General features: G+C 43.2%; 1 protein-coding gene across 1 annotated transcript in view; it reads right to left on the reverse strand.

Moving 5' to 3' along the window:
* The window catches only part of TMTC2 (transmembrane O-mannosyltransferase targeting cadherins 2), a 276,266-nt gene that overhangs the window by 73,097 nt on the left and 185,222 nt on the right, over positions 1-17,947 (reverse strand). Inside the window, exons 5-7 of the mRNA XM_054989259.1 lie at positions 8,174-8,259; positions 7,523-7,707; positions 6,408-6,486 (exon numbers count right to left, since the gene is read on the reverse strand). Coding sequence (XP_054845234.1) covers positions 6,408-6,486; positions 7,523-7,707; positions 8,174-8,259 — 350 coding nt within the window. The remainder of the gene's footprint in view (positions 1-6,407; positions 6,487-7,522; positions 7,708-8,173; positions 8,260-17,947) is intronic.

Genomic DNA, 17,947 nt, shown 5'->3' on the forward strand with positions numbered 1-17,947 from the left:
GAACTCATTAGCATAACTCATTAGCATATGCCACACCCCTTGACATCACCGGAAGTATGCTATTAGCATAGCTGATTTGCATATGCCACACACCCCTAACATAACCTATCCTGGCTGTTTTGGATCCAATCCAGGCCTTTCAGGGCCAAAATTGGGCCCAAAAGTGGCAAAAAGGGGCTGAAAATGGCCGAAAAAGGGCCCAAAATGGTCAAGATAAGCTGCTGCTGAGTGGGACAGTGATCCACCACCCATAAGAGGCACAATCTGGGCCGTTTTGGTCCCAATCCAGGCTGAAATGGGCCCAAAATGGATGAGATTCAGGTGGGCATGGCCCCATGACATGTGACTTCTTTGGGGAACTACTGGAACTGCATTCCTGCGCATTCCCCCTCAAAATGAGCCCTGAGAGTATTTAAATATATCAGCTCACAGCAAATATAGAAAACATAATTACTATAACTGTACGTGAATCAACATTCCTTCCTGCATCTACTTAAAAATAAAATACACAACATATCCAATTCCACTACCTACCACATTGTGCCTTGTATAAGTGTTTGCAGAAAAAAGAAGAGTGTATAGAGGAAGGGACGCATTATTTAATGGGATGCACAGTTGGTTTAGATTATTTTTACTGAATAAAAACATAGACATAGTTCGTGGTATGAGGAATTAGGATTTACCATACAAGTGCCAACCTTACAAGAGGTTTGTAAATCTTAAAGTGCTAAATTACCAGGCTGATATAATTCATGTGAGCTAATTATATGTCCTGACAGATTACATAATATTGTGGTAAGTATGTCTATACTAGGGGTGTGCGCTTCGGGTTTCCGATTCAGGTAAAATACCCAAATTGGACCCAATCTGTAAAGATTTGGGATTCCCAAATCAGAGCCAGCATTCCGGTTGCTTCAGGAAGCTTCGGGGGCCAAGTTTAAAGGGCCTTTTCCCTGCCTCTTGCAAGCGACAGGTCCCTTTAAACTTCAGCTGGTAGGCGGAGGGGATCCCCCTGCCTAACAGCTGAAGTTTAAAGGGCCCCTTTCCTGCCACTTGCAAGTGGCAGGGCCCTTTAAATGTCCCAAAGCGGGAAACCCAAAGCGGGAAACCCGAATTTTAGGGGGGTGCACACCCCTAGTCTATAAAATAAAATGACCAGTCATTTGCGGTAAAGGCATCACAATACACCTTTCCTTCTAGAGTTCACTAATTCTCAGAATCTCCTTCAGCACACCAAATTGCTACGCTGAAGTGCTAGAATATATGGCCTTCTGCTTCTTCAGGCCTAGCATTGGCAAAGGTGTAGGCTCAAGGAGAGCAATAAACATCAACCCAAAGAGCCACAGTTACCATTTAACCCTTTTGTACATTCAGTTCTATCCCCACACATCAGGGAGGGTCATAGCTTTCCTGTTCCTGTGGTGATGGCCCTTTTAAGGTAGGAACCACCTGCCAACCACATGCTCCACTGGTTTTCTGAAACATTGGGCAGGTGCTACATAAGATAACAGAGTTCAGAAGAGCCACAGGTAGCATGTCAAAGAACTACAGGTGGTTCCTGAACCACTGAGTGAGTATCACTGGATAGGAGGTAGATGAAACCTACAGAATGCTCTAACTGGGCTCTCTTCAAGGATTTCTCTTTTCTTTTTAAAAAATCACCTGTGTCTCACAGCAGTTTGACATACCATTCTCATTAGGTCCAAGCAAGACATTCTGTGCATCTAAAGTAGTTCAGTAGATTGTGATAAATAACATCAAGCAGCAATGACAAACATGGTCATGGCGTTGATAGTGAGGAGCCTGCGTGTGATTCTGGATGCCTTCTTGTCAATAGAGGCCCAGGTCTCGTTGGTCGTCAGGCAACTTGTTCCCTACCTCTCTGCACATGACCTAGCTACAATGATCCATGCAACAGTTACCTCCAGATTGGACTACTGTAAGTCACTCTACGCAAGGCTACCCTTGAAATTGATCTGGAAATTGCAACTGGTTCAGAATGCAGTGGCACATGTCCTCATGGGATCCCTGTTTAGGGCATGGGAACCCCATTTAGGACACATATATGACCTGTACTGAACCAGCTGCACTGACTCCCAGTTGACCTGGTTGAATTTTGGGTTCAAGGTGTTCGTGTTAATCTTTAAGGCCCTTTTGGGTTCAAGGTGTTCGTGTTAATCTTTAAGGCCCTTAACAGACTGGGACCTCCATATCTTCGGGACAGTCTTTCCCTGTATGTTCCCCAGAGGGCATTAAGCTCTGTAGCTCAACATCTGCTGGTGGTCCCTGGCTCCAATGATGTTCACTTGGCCTCAACCAGGGACAGAGCCTTTTTGGCTCTGGCTCCGGCCTGGTAGAATGCTCTTCCAGTTGAGACCCAGGCTCTGCAGGACGTATTACAGTTCCGCCGGGCTGTAAAACAGAGATGTTCCACCAGGCCTATGAGAGTGGTTGAGGAGCTGGCAAACTATCCTACTGGTTCCTTGCCTGTTTTGTTTTGTTCCACTCCACTTTTTAATGAAATCTACTGTTTGTACCTTTTTATGATTTTAACTGTTATTTATTGTATTTTAAATTGTGGTTTTTATGATGTTGTGACCCGCTTTGAGCCCACTTGCAGGGAGGGTGGAATATAAATCCAAAAAAAAAAATCAAAATACTACATAGCTAATTTATGAAAAATATATCTAAAGAATATATATTCAGCTGCTTCTTGAAATAATGCAATTACAAAAAGAATGTAACTATGATCCTGAAATACAGGCAGATCCATTTTGCCCTTTTTCCTGTTACCTTTCTCCATCTTACATTTATACCACAAAGCTGGCTGACACAGGAATTACTCTAGCAGGTGGTCTTGTGTGGTTTTAAGAGAAATGCAACACAACCAACTGCATGATATTATATTTCCAGGATACTGAAATACATCTAGACCTGGATCCTAAAGTAAGCCTAATTTTGGCATTAAAATATTCAAGGTCCCATAGGGACCATTATTTCTTTTGACCCCAAGATTTAATTGATGCTTTAAAACTAAATAAGATTACCTATTTAGTACAGTTGAGTTGGACTTTGGACTTTGTATTGCAAGTCCTGATGCCAAGCAAATTAATCTGTTGCCCTCATGCATAGTTGTTGAAAGTGAGTGCCAAAAAGGAAAATGTATACCACACTAACAGAATCTTAAATAATTAGCCTGATAAGAATTTTAAAGCTATCATATTACAGTCATGCTTTTTCTTTTCTTTTTAAAAAAAAGATTGATAAAATTATTTCCTTTGGTACAGGGCCAAACATATGGTTTCCTTTACTTGATTCAAGCACACCTGGCCAAATAAATGTTAGAGACCAAATTCACTGTATAGCTTTCTGTACTGTGCACATTTTTGAACACATGATGAGATAAGAATGGCCACAATATCTGTGAGTACAGTACAAGCCAAAAATACCACTCTATTTTAACAGTAAATCAGTAGCTAGATTTAAAGTAGGAACCAGCTGGCCAGACAGGCAAGGTAAAAGCCAATGGGAACACTCCTTGAAAACTGGAAAACAGGTGGTGCAAAAATCTTTACACAGCTGAAGTGCTAATCAGAATTTCATAATTTGGAATGCAAATCTTTTTTCAGCTAGATAATGGGACTTCTATAGCTAAAGAAAAAGAAATTCACAAGTTACTGTAAGTGGCATTACCCCCTCCCCCCAATTCTGAAATCATTTGTGGCTCAAACAACAGGTGGCTGAAACTACAATAATAAATCAAGAAAAATGTTACTGGTTTTGCTATTACTGCTTCTGTATTCTTGCAATCAGATAATCTAAGATGATAGTTCATTACATGTCCAAAAGGTAAAATATAGTATTAAGTGATGGCCAGCATCAGGGATTGGTTATCTGCTAAGGCCCACCATCTGACAAAGACCCCAATGCTAATTAGAGGCACTTGGGACCCCCTACTCCAGTTAGAAATGGGAGTCATATCACAGGGGCCTCTGGCTGGAGTCCCACAGGAGGGAAGCTGATGGTCCACTCACCCTGGCATCTTTCTCTAGCTCCTTCCAAATCTCTGGGCACCAACTGTGCAATTGTGTACACAGAAGGGCCAAACAGAGTAGAAGACAATGTGGCATTACTCATGGAAGTAAGCTTAGTAGGGAGACCACTGGCAAGCATCTGGAAGGAGCAGGGAAGGCAAACTGGGAGGAATGCTGGTGTCAGCTACAACATCTTAGCTGCACTCGTTTGCCTTTCCTCTGTGGCCAGGAGAACACAAAACAAAGAGCTCTTGGTGCTTAAGTCTTGTGCCTGTTGCTTAAGTCTTGTGACCCTGGAGAAGTAGCCTATTTGTTTCTGGAGTAGCTCTTATTGTATTTTTTTTTGTACTTTAAATTCTATTTGATTATATTTTTATTAATTGTACAATGCTGTGGCACCCAGTAGAGAGAAGAGCAGCCAATAAATATACTAACTTTACCCAGAGAACTTTCATCGATTAAGTCTTTGACTAAAAAGAGATGGGCAGAGATAGGGTTGGGCATCATAACACTATTTTTTAAAAGTACTTTTGAAGCAAATAAACAAGAGACTGGTTCAAGAAATTTAGCCAATGCAGAATTCATAGCAGCCTGAAAACACTTGTACAGTAAGAGTCCCAGAATGTAGAGAACCATCTTAAGAAATGATATTTTAAAGTATACATAACAGAAATAATTTCAATGTAAATCCACAAGTTTTGCTTTTGAAACTATAGGCTGAAAGAAGACTTTTATAAAAATATTTTACAATATTTTTGTATGAACATTGCCAAGTGGTCTACAGGTGTGTAAAGTCATTCTAATTTTGAAAGAACAAGATTCAGATCCGGTAGCACCTTAATGACCAACTAGAGTTCCAGGGTATGAACTTTTGTAAGTCAGAGCTCCCCGTGGACCTAGTTGGTCTTTAAAATGCTACTGGACCTGAATCTTGCTCTTCTAGAATTACTACTTACCAACATGACTACCCTTCTAAAACTAATTCTGACTGTTTGCTAATTTTTAAAAAATGGTGCTAGAATTAACAGTACAATCTTATTTGAACTGAGCTGTCCTAAAGTAAGAAATACCCAAAAGTAAATGCCAGAAATTTTATTTCCTTACTTCAAACTATTTGAATATCATCATCAGTAAAAGTTTGAAACTGTCAGCAAAATGTGTAGGGGTTAGAAAAACATCTAACTAAATGAGTATGGATTTGGATTCAGAAAGTCAGTTATTTAGTAAATGCATGATTAAAATTACAAAGAGCACTGTGCCAAAAACTAAAATTACATGGCAATTAATAAAAATGCACAGATATTTACCATGATGTAAAAGATGGTATAAAGTATTTCAAGAAATGATCTTTTTCAGAATCATCTCTCCTCCTGTTACTCAGTAGGGAAAAAAATCATTGGATCCTATTGAGATGGAACAACTTCATGTAAGGGATTTTTACCACATTCCCCTAAACACTGAACCCCTTGTGTGCTCTCCAAAAGCTACGCCAGATGCTGAGGGTGAACTTTCAAGAACAACATGGGAAGTGGTATGGTCCCTGCAGCTAGAAGAAAGGATCAGAAGAAATTCCATCTGCTTCTTGTACAAATTTCAGAAAAACATGTTCAATAATGGTGTTGGGGGGTTATTGATTCCCTTTTCTGGATACAGTTTCCCCTTCACTGGAGAAGGGACTATGACTCAGCAGGAGACCATCTGTTTTGCATGCAGAACAATGCAGCTTCAATTACGGCTTCAATTACTGATATGCCCAGTTAAAAGAATCAGGCAGTAGGCTATGTAAAAGACCTCTACCTGAGATCCAGGATGGCCACTGACAGAGTAGACACTACTGACCTTGACAGACCAACAGTCTGACTCAGTGTAAGGTCAGTATTTTCCGTTCATCTGTTCACTGCATCCCATACTGTTCTCCAGAGTCTCAAGCAGAGCTTTCCAGAGAGTGTAGGAAACCACAATGGAAAAGAAAAGGCGGCAAACAGACTGTTGTGCAGCCTTTCTGCTTTCAGTTCAACAGGATCCAACTGATTAAACTATATCCTTGAAGACTTATTATTTTGGTTCAAAACACACTGGAATGAATTATCTTCTGCGTGATATAAAAGATTTTTGAAACCTTCAGCTTTGCCACTTATGTCGTTTGTTACTTAAAAATAAGCTGTCATAATACATTCAGTGTTCAAACAATCTTGATCAGAAGGCAATAAAATAAAGGTCCTACAGTTTCTAGTAAGAAATTCCTAATGTTGCCAGTCATAAAAACTCTGCATTTGTGTAATCACATCTGTTAAAAAATGACAAATGGGTCTAATAAAACTTTGATTGTGAGCATACCAAGTTTCATTTTCAAAACATTAGCTTTGCTCTCACCCATCATGTTGTACAAGCTCTGTGGTGCAAACTGCCTCGGCATCTTCTGTATTGCTTCTTTGTAAACTGTGAGGGCATCCTGATATGAAAAAGTAGAGGGGAAAAAATCATTTTGGGAACACTAACTTCAGAAGCAATTTTTATATGCAAATTTAATAGAGGAAAGATGCACAGTGCCCCTCATTAGTCACGAAGAAGATCACACTTCCCATTTATAAAAAGATGACAACAAATGAGGTGAATCTCCTCAACAATCCGACACAGAATGATTTACATTATTAACTATCTCTCTGGAAATGGGACGTCTGAGAACCTCCAAAGCTCATTATCCTACATTTAACGTTCTGTGGAATTACACAATATACAACCCAGCATTTAACTACAGATGAGTATTCTGTCATTTTACTCTGTGATTCTAATCATCATCACTTAATGACAGCTTTCAATCTAATATACATACACATTCCCATTATAGAACGTATTGTTCCAAACAAAAAGGTTAGATGAATATGAAGAATAAGTACATAAAATAATAAAAGCTTCACATTATGCTTTCTTAATCCATGCACCATCAGGTAAAGTGGTCTATTTATTTAGTAACTGTTAAATGAGAGCTTGAAATTTATTTTATTCTCATTGTTCAGTATGACATTCTTCCTTCTTCTTTGCAGTTATTTTATTCTCATTGTTCAGTATGACATTCTCCCTTCTTCTTTGCAGTTCTTTAAAAGTAGCATTCTTAACACAAAAGCTTTTTTGCAATTAAAAAACATAAAATAGCATAACTATCTTGGTTCTGAAACTTGTCACGTTATTAATCTTAAAACACAATCAAGTTTGGCTTGTAGTGTTTGGAAATGTGGCAGTTGCTAAAAAATATCCCAACAAAATTCAGTGAGTGTCTCCTTTAAAAAAAACAAATAGCCAGAGCTATATTGTACACTCTTAGTTTCTTTTCCATAGTACATAAATAATATCTACTACACAAATGTAGCATGAAGGTTATCTATATGATCAATGAAAATCATTTTAATATTTAATACATCAAACAAAGCAATTATTACAATGAATTTTCTGAACATGTACTGCATTTTTAGAAGGAGGGCAGGTCTTACCTCATACTGTCCCTGTTCATGGTAGAGTTTCCCCAAATTATAAAGGCAGCTGGTGACAGAGCTCTTATGAGCATGAGGATCTTTTAAATTTTCATCAGGGATTTCCGAACACTTTAAGAATGTCCTCCTGGCCTCTTCCGCCTTTCCTTGGTTCATCAAGATGATACCAGTATTTAAATAGGCAGCTATGAGATGGGAAAATATGATTTACATAATAGTTTTAATTGTTTAAACCCATCTAAATGAGTGTGTGCATGTATAAAACTGTGACAGCTGCAGTGGCTAGTACATCCTTCGAACCTAGACTGGTTATTTGATCTCTCTAATATGGTCAAATCTTCTATTTGCAGAACACTGGCTAGAACAAAAATTCTGTACAAAATAGCATAGCAGCAATGAACAGTTATTTCCACAGCAATCAACACTGCTGCTCCCCAAAATCGAACGAACAAACAAAGATGTCGTATCATAAAACTTGAATTAATTTCCCAGTATGTGAAGAAAAAGCTGTCTATGCACAGAGCCTTTTGCTCCCATACAAAGGAATAAATTCATTGCAGATTAACAAATTCTTGAAATGTTACTCAAAAAAAGTTGTATTAGTACATTCATAATCATTTTTTTAAAAAGTGAGCATGCAGCATTACTTACAAGCCAAAGTAGGTCTGCTTCCAATGGCCAATTTATAGTAATGTAGAGCTTCTGAGAATCTGCTGCTTTCCTGCAACAGCAATCCTCTAATTTTAAGAGAGGGGGAAAGAAACAGAAAGCAAAATTACTCCATGGGAAATTATGAAAGACATATTTACCAATCTAAGTACTTACAAGGTCCTGTAGAGTTAGGGAGGTGTAATGGTTGGAGTGTTAGACTAGGATCTGGGGGAGGGGGGACAAACCAGACATGACAGCATCCTCGTGTCGGCCACAGGGAAGACAATGCCATTTCAAAGTGATTTTAAATGCCATGGAGGGCTGAGGTGCTCTTCCTCCACCCACCTGTGCCTTTTCAAGGGTCAAAACAGCTGCACAGGGTATGTGTGCCCATTTTGGCAATTTAAAGGGCATGGAGGAACACTTCTGCACTTTGGCCCAATCTGCCTCATTTTTAAATGACTTTAAAATGGTGAGAGCCTCTCTGCAGTGGTCATAAGGATGTAGTCATGTCTACTTTGGCCCTTTGAGACCCAAGTTCAAATCCCCACTGGGTGATTTTGGGCAAGTCATACGCTCAACCTAACCAACTTCACAGGGTAGGGTTACTGTGTAGATAAAATGGAGGACAGGAGAACAATGTAAGCCACTTTGAGTCTCCCACTGAGCAGAAAAACTTGGTATAAAGTAAATACATAAAACAGAAACAGAAATAAAACAAAACCCAGGAAAATGTGGATTCCTATAACCTTGGTCATGAGATTAGTTAAACACTTAGGTTAAACACTTATTTTTGCACCGAAAGGAAAATTTAATGCATTACAGATAGTTTTTATGCCACCTGTGGTTTTTTTTAAAAAAGTACTGTGTTTTATACTGTGATTTTTAATTCTAAGTCGCCTCAAGCTGGCCTCTGAAGAGCCAGCATAGAAACAGTCTAAATAAATAAATAAATTCTACAGATGTAAAAATTTATTTATTTAAAATATTTTTATCACACTTTTTCCCCAATCTGTGGGACTCAAAAAGTGGCTTGCATCATTCAAGCCACATGAAATTTAAAGGAAGTAGAACAGAAACAGAAGACAAAAACAGATACAAAAGTTATTCTAGTTATTCATCACGTTAAATGGCCTCCAACCAAATAATATGATCTGTTGATTTGAGAATTTATGAGTAGAAAAGGTCAAGACTAGAAAACATTTTATCTTCCATTTCAAAATGTCAATTTACCAAAATCATCTTTGAAAGTGCTCTCAGCTGATATGGACTCTTTTGGTGCTGATCAAAACCTATCTCCCTGCCCCCAAGCTTATTTCAGTTGGGTTTCCCATCCTTCTACTGTGCTGTGCATTTTTTATTCATAAAGGCATTTTTCATTTCTTTCATTTATATATATAATGCTGTTTTATTTTCTTTACTGTTGAGATGTTTATGCTTTTTTGATATTGATGCTATTAGGCCAGTTGGGCTTCAAGTTTTTAAAAGATATTTTCATTGTATTTATAGATATGTTTTATCAGTTTGTTGTACTTTTTATTTCTTTGTAAACTATCTCAAGAACCAACCTGGTCCAGAATGTGGGATATAAATAAATCAAACAAATGAAGAAACAAAATAGTGTTTTGATGACATACAGGAACAAGGAAGAATATAAAGTGGGGTGCCAGAGAAAATGAACACTAAAGGTGTCATAAAACTTAATACCATTGCTTTCAAACAGTAAAACAGGTTAAAATAAAATCCTGTGTTTTGATCAGCAGATAATCTCCACCTTCAAAGTACTAAATTCAGTGAAGAAATGTCACAAAACATCTTTATAGCAAGATACTGCATTTTTATTTCCTACTTGCCTTTTCAATCCTGTTCAACCTTTACATTTTCAAACCAATCTGCAATTCAGTGTTGCAATTTGCATAGTTGTATAAAGCAGTGCTGTTGCAGCTAATTATGAATATACACACATACATGCACATGCAATCTATACATTCACTTTCTCTTGATAAGCAAATGGATGAGTGAGTATTATACGCATCAATATATCCAACAGCCAACATGGCCCACCTGTGAATACTTAAATCTGCAGAAATAGACATTTCATCAAACTTGGAGGATCCTGCAGGCGCAAGTGGGCATTGCGTCATAGGCAGCGTTGCCGTGACTCCGCCCACTATTTGGATGACTTTATCCTAGTTGGACCCCCAGGAACTGACTTTGTCAGCCTGACTGAGGAGCTAGGCGTTCCACTTCCGCATGGAAAAACGGAGGGCCCATCAACTGTCCTGACCTTCTTGGGCATTGAGTTAGATACGGTTAAGCAGACGTCTAGGCTTCCACTTGAGAAGCTCTTAGACCTGAAGGCACGCTTGCGCACCATGCTGGGGAAGAGAAAAGTTTCATTACTAGAGCTCCAGCAAGTAGTGGGCCACCTTAACTTTGCCTGTAAGGCGGTGGCCCCCGGGAGAGCCTTTTTGCGGTGCCTTTGTGACGCCATGGGGACCCTTCGGCTCCCGCATCACAAGATACGCCTGTCTGAAGGCATGCGGGAGGATCTAGGGGTCTGGCTCCAATTTTTGCAGGTTTTTAATGGAGTGTCCTTCTGGAGACAGGAGCTCCTTTTAGAGGGGGAGCTGCAAGTATCTTCGGACGCTTCAGGGTCCATAGGTCTGGGGATTTATTTCAGGCGGCACTGATGTGCCGCCAGATGGCCCGAGGATTGGGTTCAAGAAGGGCAGTGTAGAGATTTAACCTATCTCGAGTTCTTCCCAATCTTGGTGGCGGTTTACCTGTGGGGGGAGGAGCTTGCCAACCACTCCGTGCACTTTTGGTGCGATAATATGACAGTGGTTCAAGTGGTGAACTCCCTTTCATCTAAATCGCCCCGGGTCATGACATTGGTCCATGCTTTTACTTTGAGGTGCTTGCACCTTAATATATTGTTTTCAGCCAGGCACATACCTGGTGTCAACAATGAGGTGGCAGACGCCCTGTCTCGTCTGCAGATGGACCGGTTTCAACAGCTTGCCCCCGAGGCCGATTTGGCGCCAGCCCTGGTGCCGCAGGAGTTGTGGACGATTGGCAAGTGAAAGCCTCCAGGGCCATCCAGTTAGCCATTGCCCCTAGCACCGGTAGGGCGTACGACAGGGCGGTAAGGAACTTTGATGCTTTTAGGCAGGCTGCAGGCCTCCGCCGGATCTGGCCCCTCCCAGTCGAGCATCTGGCACACTTTTGCGTAGCTCAAAGAGGTAAGGGGCACAGGGTGAAATATATTCGGAGCCAGATTGCGGCCTTAGCTTTTGCCGCGAAGGCCCGAAGATTTACAGATACCATGGGTGATTTCCACATCCGGAAAATGCTGGAGGGGTGGGCAAGGGAGTCTGCTACCCCCTGGGATGATAGGCAACCCTTCTCTCCTGGCATCCTTCAAGGATTGCAGGCTGTATGGTCGCAGGTCTGCAGCTCTCCTTTTGAAGAGCGGCTGTTTCACGCTGCGTCCTTAATTGTGTTCTTTGGTGCTCTTCGAGTAAGTGAGCTGGTCCAGCAGTCCCTTAAGGACAACTCTGGCCGGGCCCTCGCTGCAGAGGACGTTAAATTTGTGGGCGAGCAGCTGGTCCTCAGAATTAGAAAGTTCAAAACTGACCAGCATCAAAAAGGGGTGGACCTGGCCCTTGGCCGGTGTGCCATCGCTGAGTTGTGCCCCATTGCAGCCTTGAGGGGCTATTTGGAGGTGCGGGGCGACCATTCAGGGGTTCTTTTTCGCCACAGCGATGGCGCCTCGTTGACCAAGTACCAATTTTGGACGGTCACGGGCAGGGCTCTTCATGTGTTAGGGCTGGATGGGGTCAAATTTGGGACCCACTCCTTTCGCATTGGGGCGGCATCTACTGCCGCTGCCATGGGTTTCTCAGGGCCTGACATCCAGAAGGTAGGACGTTGGCGTTCAGGAGCTTATGCGTCATACATCAGGCCGCTTGGACGCGGTAAATCATGTTGATTTGCTTTTTTGCAGGTGCTGTGGTTCGTCAGGAGAGGATACGGATCCTCATCTGTGGCCACAGTATGATCTTCTGGGCGGCGCACCAAGCGAGAAGGTCCTGGATCGGATCCCAGCTTGGACTCAGCCGGTGGGCTACCATCGAGTGGCAAGGCAGAAGAGGCCTACGCTGGGCGGGGCTGCTGCCACTCTTGTTTGAGGGGAGGTCTGCCCCTCCGCCTCATATTCTGGTAGTTCACTTAGGGGACAATGATCTGGGGCTAATGAAAGGGGTAGACCTCTCTTGGCAGGCGCGGGACGACTTCCTGGAGATCAGGAAGAGATGGCCTGGCGTTCTGATTTTTAGTCAGCCATGCTTCCGCGCCCTGTGTGGCGGGAGGCGCTGGACCGCAGAGCGATCGATAGGGCTGGGCGGATGGCCAATAGAGCCCTATTCAAAATAATGACGGGGGGGTTGGGGATTTATTTGCCCCATCCGCAGATTCGGGCCGAGTCTGTTGCCCTCTACTGAGGGGATGGGGTGCACCTCTCTTACAGGGGCAACAGCATTTTTCTGGATGACCTACGGCAGGAGCTTAGGTTGGCTTTAAGCCATTTGTGGGGCGCTGAGGCCTAAGCAGAGGCTTGGCCTCTGCGGTGGCAGGATTTAGCTAGGGATATACTTGTGGCGGGCCGGTGAGCACCCTTGGCACCTCCCCATTGGTGGGGAACTGGGGTCTTTCAGGAGCAGCAGGCTGCCGTTCGGCCCAGCTGCGAGGTCAGACGCCCTTGGGTGCGGAACCCCTGGACAAGCCGGTCTCCCCCCGCTGCCGTTCGGCCGGGTGGGGGAGCTCTCCAGGGGCGATACACTCCGCCTGGCCAGGACGGGTTGCAGCCATTCATGGATGGATCGCACCCGGTGGCAGCGGGTGCTCGCCCAGACAGGTCAGGGCGGGGTCCCAGTGAATGACCCCAGGGCCTGACCTGTACCGCTAGTTAGGCTCCTTGCCGTATTTTCTTGTTGCTGTTTCATTTAATAAAGCGGCCCATTTTACCCAAACCTTTGTGTCTGACTCTCATTCCAACTAGGGGGGCAAATAGACATTTCATCAAACTTGGAGGATCCTGCAGGCGCAACAAGACCTTAACAGTTACAGACCATAGAGGAAAATGACAAGAATGCTGTCTGCACGTGTGAGTGTAAGGAAGGAGAAGCCACCCCAGAGCTCGCCCATGGAAACCCAGTACCAATAGCAGCCCCATCACCACTGCCTCTTGGATACTATTGTAGCCACTATCCCCCTCCCCTCCACACACACACTGCCACTTCAGCAAGGTGGCAGCACCCTGTGGGTGAGCAGGCAGGGTAAGAGGATCGGAAACTTCTGCTGAGGGAACAGGAGAGAACAATAGGCAGTGGCAACCTGGAAAAGCTCAGTGGAGGATTGGAGCGGGGGGCACAGTGAACAGCTGGGATAGCACAGCAGTGTCAACAGTGAGAAAGAAGCTGAGGCAGAGTAGTAGGAGGGGGCCTGGGGTGTGAAGGGCAGATTCATGGACATAGCAGAAAGAGTGTCAGGGGAAAGGGGTGGGCATAGCAGCCGGGAGGAGTAGGAGGGGGGAAATGGTGAGAAAGCTGGCAGGGCAGCAGGTAAGCAGAAGGCGGAAGGGAAGGCAATGTTTGCCTGTGAAGCGCAAAAGCACAAGATGAGTGTGGTTGTCGGTTCCAAAGGAAGTGAGGTTAAGTCAGCAAAGGGGAGAATGATGGGACCCCCCACTCCTGTCTGAAACTCACAGGTCCCAGCTTGTAAATGTACTAAAACCCAACTTACAAACACGTTTTCCTCTCAGTTACCATGAAACCTTAAGTCTGCTCGCCTTGCAATGTTTTAGTTTTGTTTGGTTATTAATGCCATCCTAACCATAAAAGATTTGAACCAGCATGTGAAGCATATAGCAAGGTATCAGTTTTACTGTACTGTTATCACCCTTATCTACAAAGACACATCAAACAGGATTGCACAGGATTGTGCTTGTATGCTTCCAAATAAATTAAACATAGGTGAAGGAAGTCTAACAAAAAACATTTGAAAATGTCATTGATTTATTCTTGGCAGGGTCCAAAGATGGATTTTTATACTAACAGCTTTGAACTACAGGACTAACAGCTTTGGTCCAACAGGCATCAACTTATTACTATCCTTTTCATATCGCTGTTTATATCAAGATGTGACTAGAAATTTAGCAAATTTTAATCTCTAGGGCCTACTGTGAGATTCTCATTTAACAAATCTGTAACTTATTTAGTCAACTATCATATAACATTACATTAAACACTAACGTAATGATAGGGGATATTTATTATTTTAAATTTTAAAAAAAATTATTACATTTGTATTCCACTCACCCTAGGAACCAGGCTCAGAGCGGATCACAGAAAAAATATAAAACAGGCAGCATGACATTAAAACACATTCAGCAAAAACATTGCGGCATGTTAGAAAAGCAAACAACCTCTATCATATTTTTATTCTGTTTTTGTTCTTAATTAAGTTAATTTGGAATAATACACTGATGGGGTGACCTTGAGACAATCACACCCTCTCAGCCTAAGCTACCTCACAGGGTTGTTGTGGGAATAAAATGGAAGAGAGGAGAACAGTGTAAGCTGCTTTGGGTTCCCGTATTACCAGGATGAGTCTCCTTGTGAGTAGGGAGAATTAGTGGCAAGGAGAAGGCTATGTGAGAAGGGTAACAAAGCGGGATACTCCACCAATTTATATGGGGTCCCTTCCCCAAGGCAACTGACGAAACGGATTCTTCGAAAACAAAGAGTAATTTTTATTTAAAGGGGAAAATTCACACATACAAGAAGTAACTCCCAAGCATACAAGGTTCTTAGGAAAGCAGTGGTGAAATTGGAATAGATTTAAGAGATTTTCAGGCAATAATTACCTATCCAGAGAGCTCATGGGGGAAGAGGGATTCAAATGGCCAGTGTTCTCAACCAGGAGAGGCTCAGAGAAGGAGACTCTGAGGGCACAGCGCTCGGATCCAGAGAAGCTTGCACAATTTGAGGGGGGGCAAAGCCCAGGTTCTTATAGGGCAAATCAGGCTCTGGTGGGGAAGGTGCCTTGGCCATTATGACAAAGACCTTAAAGGTCACCTCCTGCGAATGACAAAGGTTTGAGTGCCTTTGACTGGTGTTACTGGAGTGTACCTAAGAACACGGATTGGTTACTCCTGGTGCTTCACAAAAAAACCCGGAGCTAATTAAATGTTCCCGGAGCTTGGCTAATGAATTTAGAATTTTGACTAGATGTTCCTAGGAAGGAGATACAAATTTATCAGAACTGATTAATGGCCCTAGTAGGATAGGATTTGATCAATGGAAAGAGGGGAGATTGGAATGTATGGGGTGGTGACTCATGAGCACCTTTATTGTCAAGATAGCACATTCTACAGCGTGGGTAGGCAGGAGCCAATCATGCCCAATCACTCGGCTTAGCATACACATTCCATGCATGACTCATTCTCCTGGGTGGGATCTGGCAATGCTTTGCTCAGTCAGCTGGCTCTCTAATGCTCATGCCCACAGAGGAGAGAGACAGGATATAAATAAATAGATAAAAATTCTGCTGCTAAACAGAGCAATTAGTAACTGGATCTAATATAAGTGACCTATCAGATCTAAATAGGCTAGGTGTTTATCTGGCTCAGCTGCACTGGCTAGCAGGTTTGGAGGCTCCTGAGACTCTGCTGTGCTTTGGCCAGGATCCTGCAAAGAGGCACTACTCCCAGAGCCCTGTTCTGAAGCCAGGCTGGGATTGTGCGCTATCAGTCTGGCACTTTGTCTCCTTTGTGCAACTCAGCCCAGGCCTTCCACTGCTGCTGCTCTACTGGAGTGGAAGGAGCTCCCACTCCTTCTCAGGGGCTATGGGCCCACATTTGCATCCTGGTGGCTATCTCAGATGCTGGTGTCAAGGTCTTCCTTGTAAGCTCTAGCAGGGTGGCCTCTGCCACTGCTGGAGCATGGTCAGCTGGTGCCTCTGCAGCATCAGGCCACCTCTGATCCCTCTGATTCTCCTGGTGTCCTGGCTTTGGGTCCTCAGGCTCTTCCTCTGACTACTGTGAATCAGAGTCACTGGGCATAAGCAAGCTGAAATCTGATACAGAACTAAATCTGATACAAAACTAAACTGGCGCTTGGGGAGAAATTGTCATCCCGCCACCCGCTAGTGTGCGGTGTCCCTCAGGGGGCAATACTCTCCCCATTACTGCTTAATGTTTATTTGAGCCCCCTTGCCCAGCTGGTGCGGACTTTCGGACTTGGGTGTCATCAATATGCTGATGACACCCAACTAGATCTGATGATGGATGGACGGCCCGACTCTGCCCCAGATGTCTTGGAGCATGCCTTCGAAGCTATGACTGGATGGTTGAAGCAGAGTTGGTTGAAATTAAATCCCACAAAGATGGAGGTCCTGCATGTGGGTCTGGGGGCCAAGGGCATGGGACTCAGGCTCCCTGCTCTTGATGGAGTGTCACTTGCGCCGGTTTTGAGAGTTAGTAGCCTGGATGTGATCCTGGATGCGATCCTGGATGCCTCCTTGACTATGGAGGCACAGGTCGCAGCAGTTGCTTGGTCTTCATTTTTCTATCTAAGACAGGTCCGGCAGCTTGTCCCCTACCTATCAACCCATGACTTAACTGCAGTGATCCAAGCAACAGTTACCTCTAGACTAGAATACTGCAACTCGCTCTATGCAGGGCTTCCCCTGGGCCTGATCCGGAGGCTACAGCTGGTCCAAAATGCAGCTGCACAAGTAATTGCAAGGGTCCTGATTAGGGAACATATAACACCTTATACTACACCAGCTGCATTGGTTGCCGATTGAGTACTGGGTCTGGTTCAAGGTTTTGGTGTTGACCTATAAAGCCCTATGTGGACTGGGCTCAGCATATTTGCAGGACCACCTCTCCCCATAAGTACCCCAGAGGATGCTTCGTTTAACAAATAAACAACTGTTGGTGGTCCCTGGTCCAAGGGAGGCCCGCCTGGCCTCAATCAGAGCCAGGGCCTTTTCGGTCCTGGCACCGACCTGGTGGAACTCTCTGTCTGAGGAAACCAGGGCCCAGAGGGATTTGTTATCTTTCCGCCGGGCCTGTAAGACAGAGATGTTCTGCCAGTCATATGGTGGAGGCTAGGTTGGCCACACTAAAGATCTGTCCACCACTCTATATATAAGCCTATATATGAGCTAGGCCCTGAAATGCAGTATTTTATTGTTGCCATCTGAAGAGAAGCTCTATTGTATTTATTGTATAAAGTTGTTTTAATGTTATTTGTATGATGTTTTATCTGTTTTTAACTTATTTATGTAAATTGAAATGTACTCCGCCCTGAGCCCACCTGGTGGGGAGGGCAGACTAAAAATCTAATATAATAAATGAATGAATGAATGAATGAATAACAATACTGAAACAAAGCACAAGGAATTTAAACATGACATGTTAAATGATGCAGAAACTACCTAGTAGGAGCATAATCACAGCAATTAATTGAAGATAGCAGTATAGTCTACAGTCCCTTTCCCTTTATTTAGCATCTTTCTGAACTATTTTGTTACAGTACAGCCCTCCTACATGTGTAAAATAGTCTCTTGAATAATTCAGTTTTGCATAGCTTGTGGAAAGCCAGGGAGTGGAAGATTTCCTAACCTCATCAAGCAAGCCATTCCATAAGGTGGGAACTACCACAGAGAACGTATATGTAAAGGCAGTTTTTTATTTTCCCCCTT

This window comes from Eublepharis macularius, chromosome 9, assembly GCF_028583425.1.
Source record: "Eublepharis macularius isolate TG4126 chromosome 9, MPM_Emac_v1.0, whole genome shotgun sequence".
NCBI classification, from domain to species: Eukaryota; Metazoa; Chordata; class Lepidosauria; order Squamata; family Eublepharidae; genus Eublepharis; species Eublepharis macularius.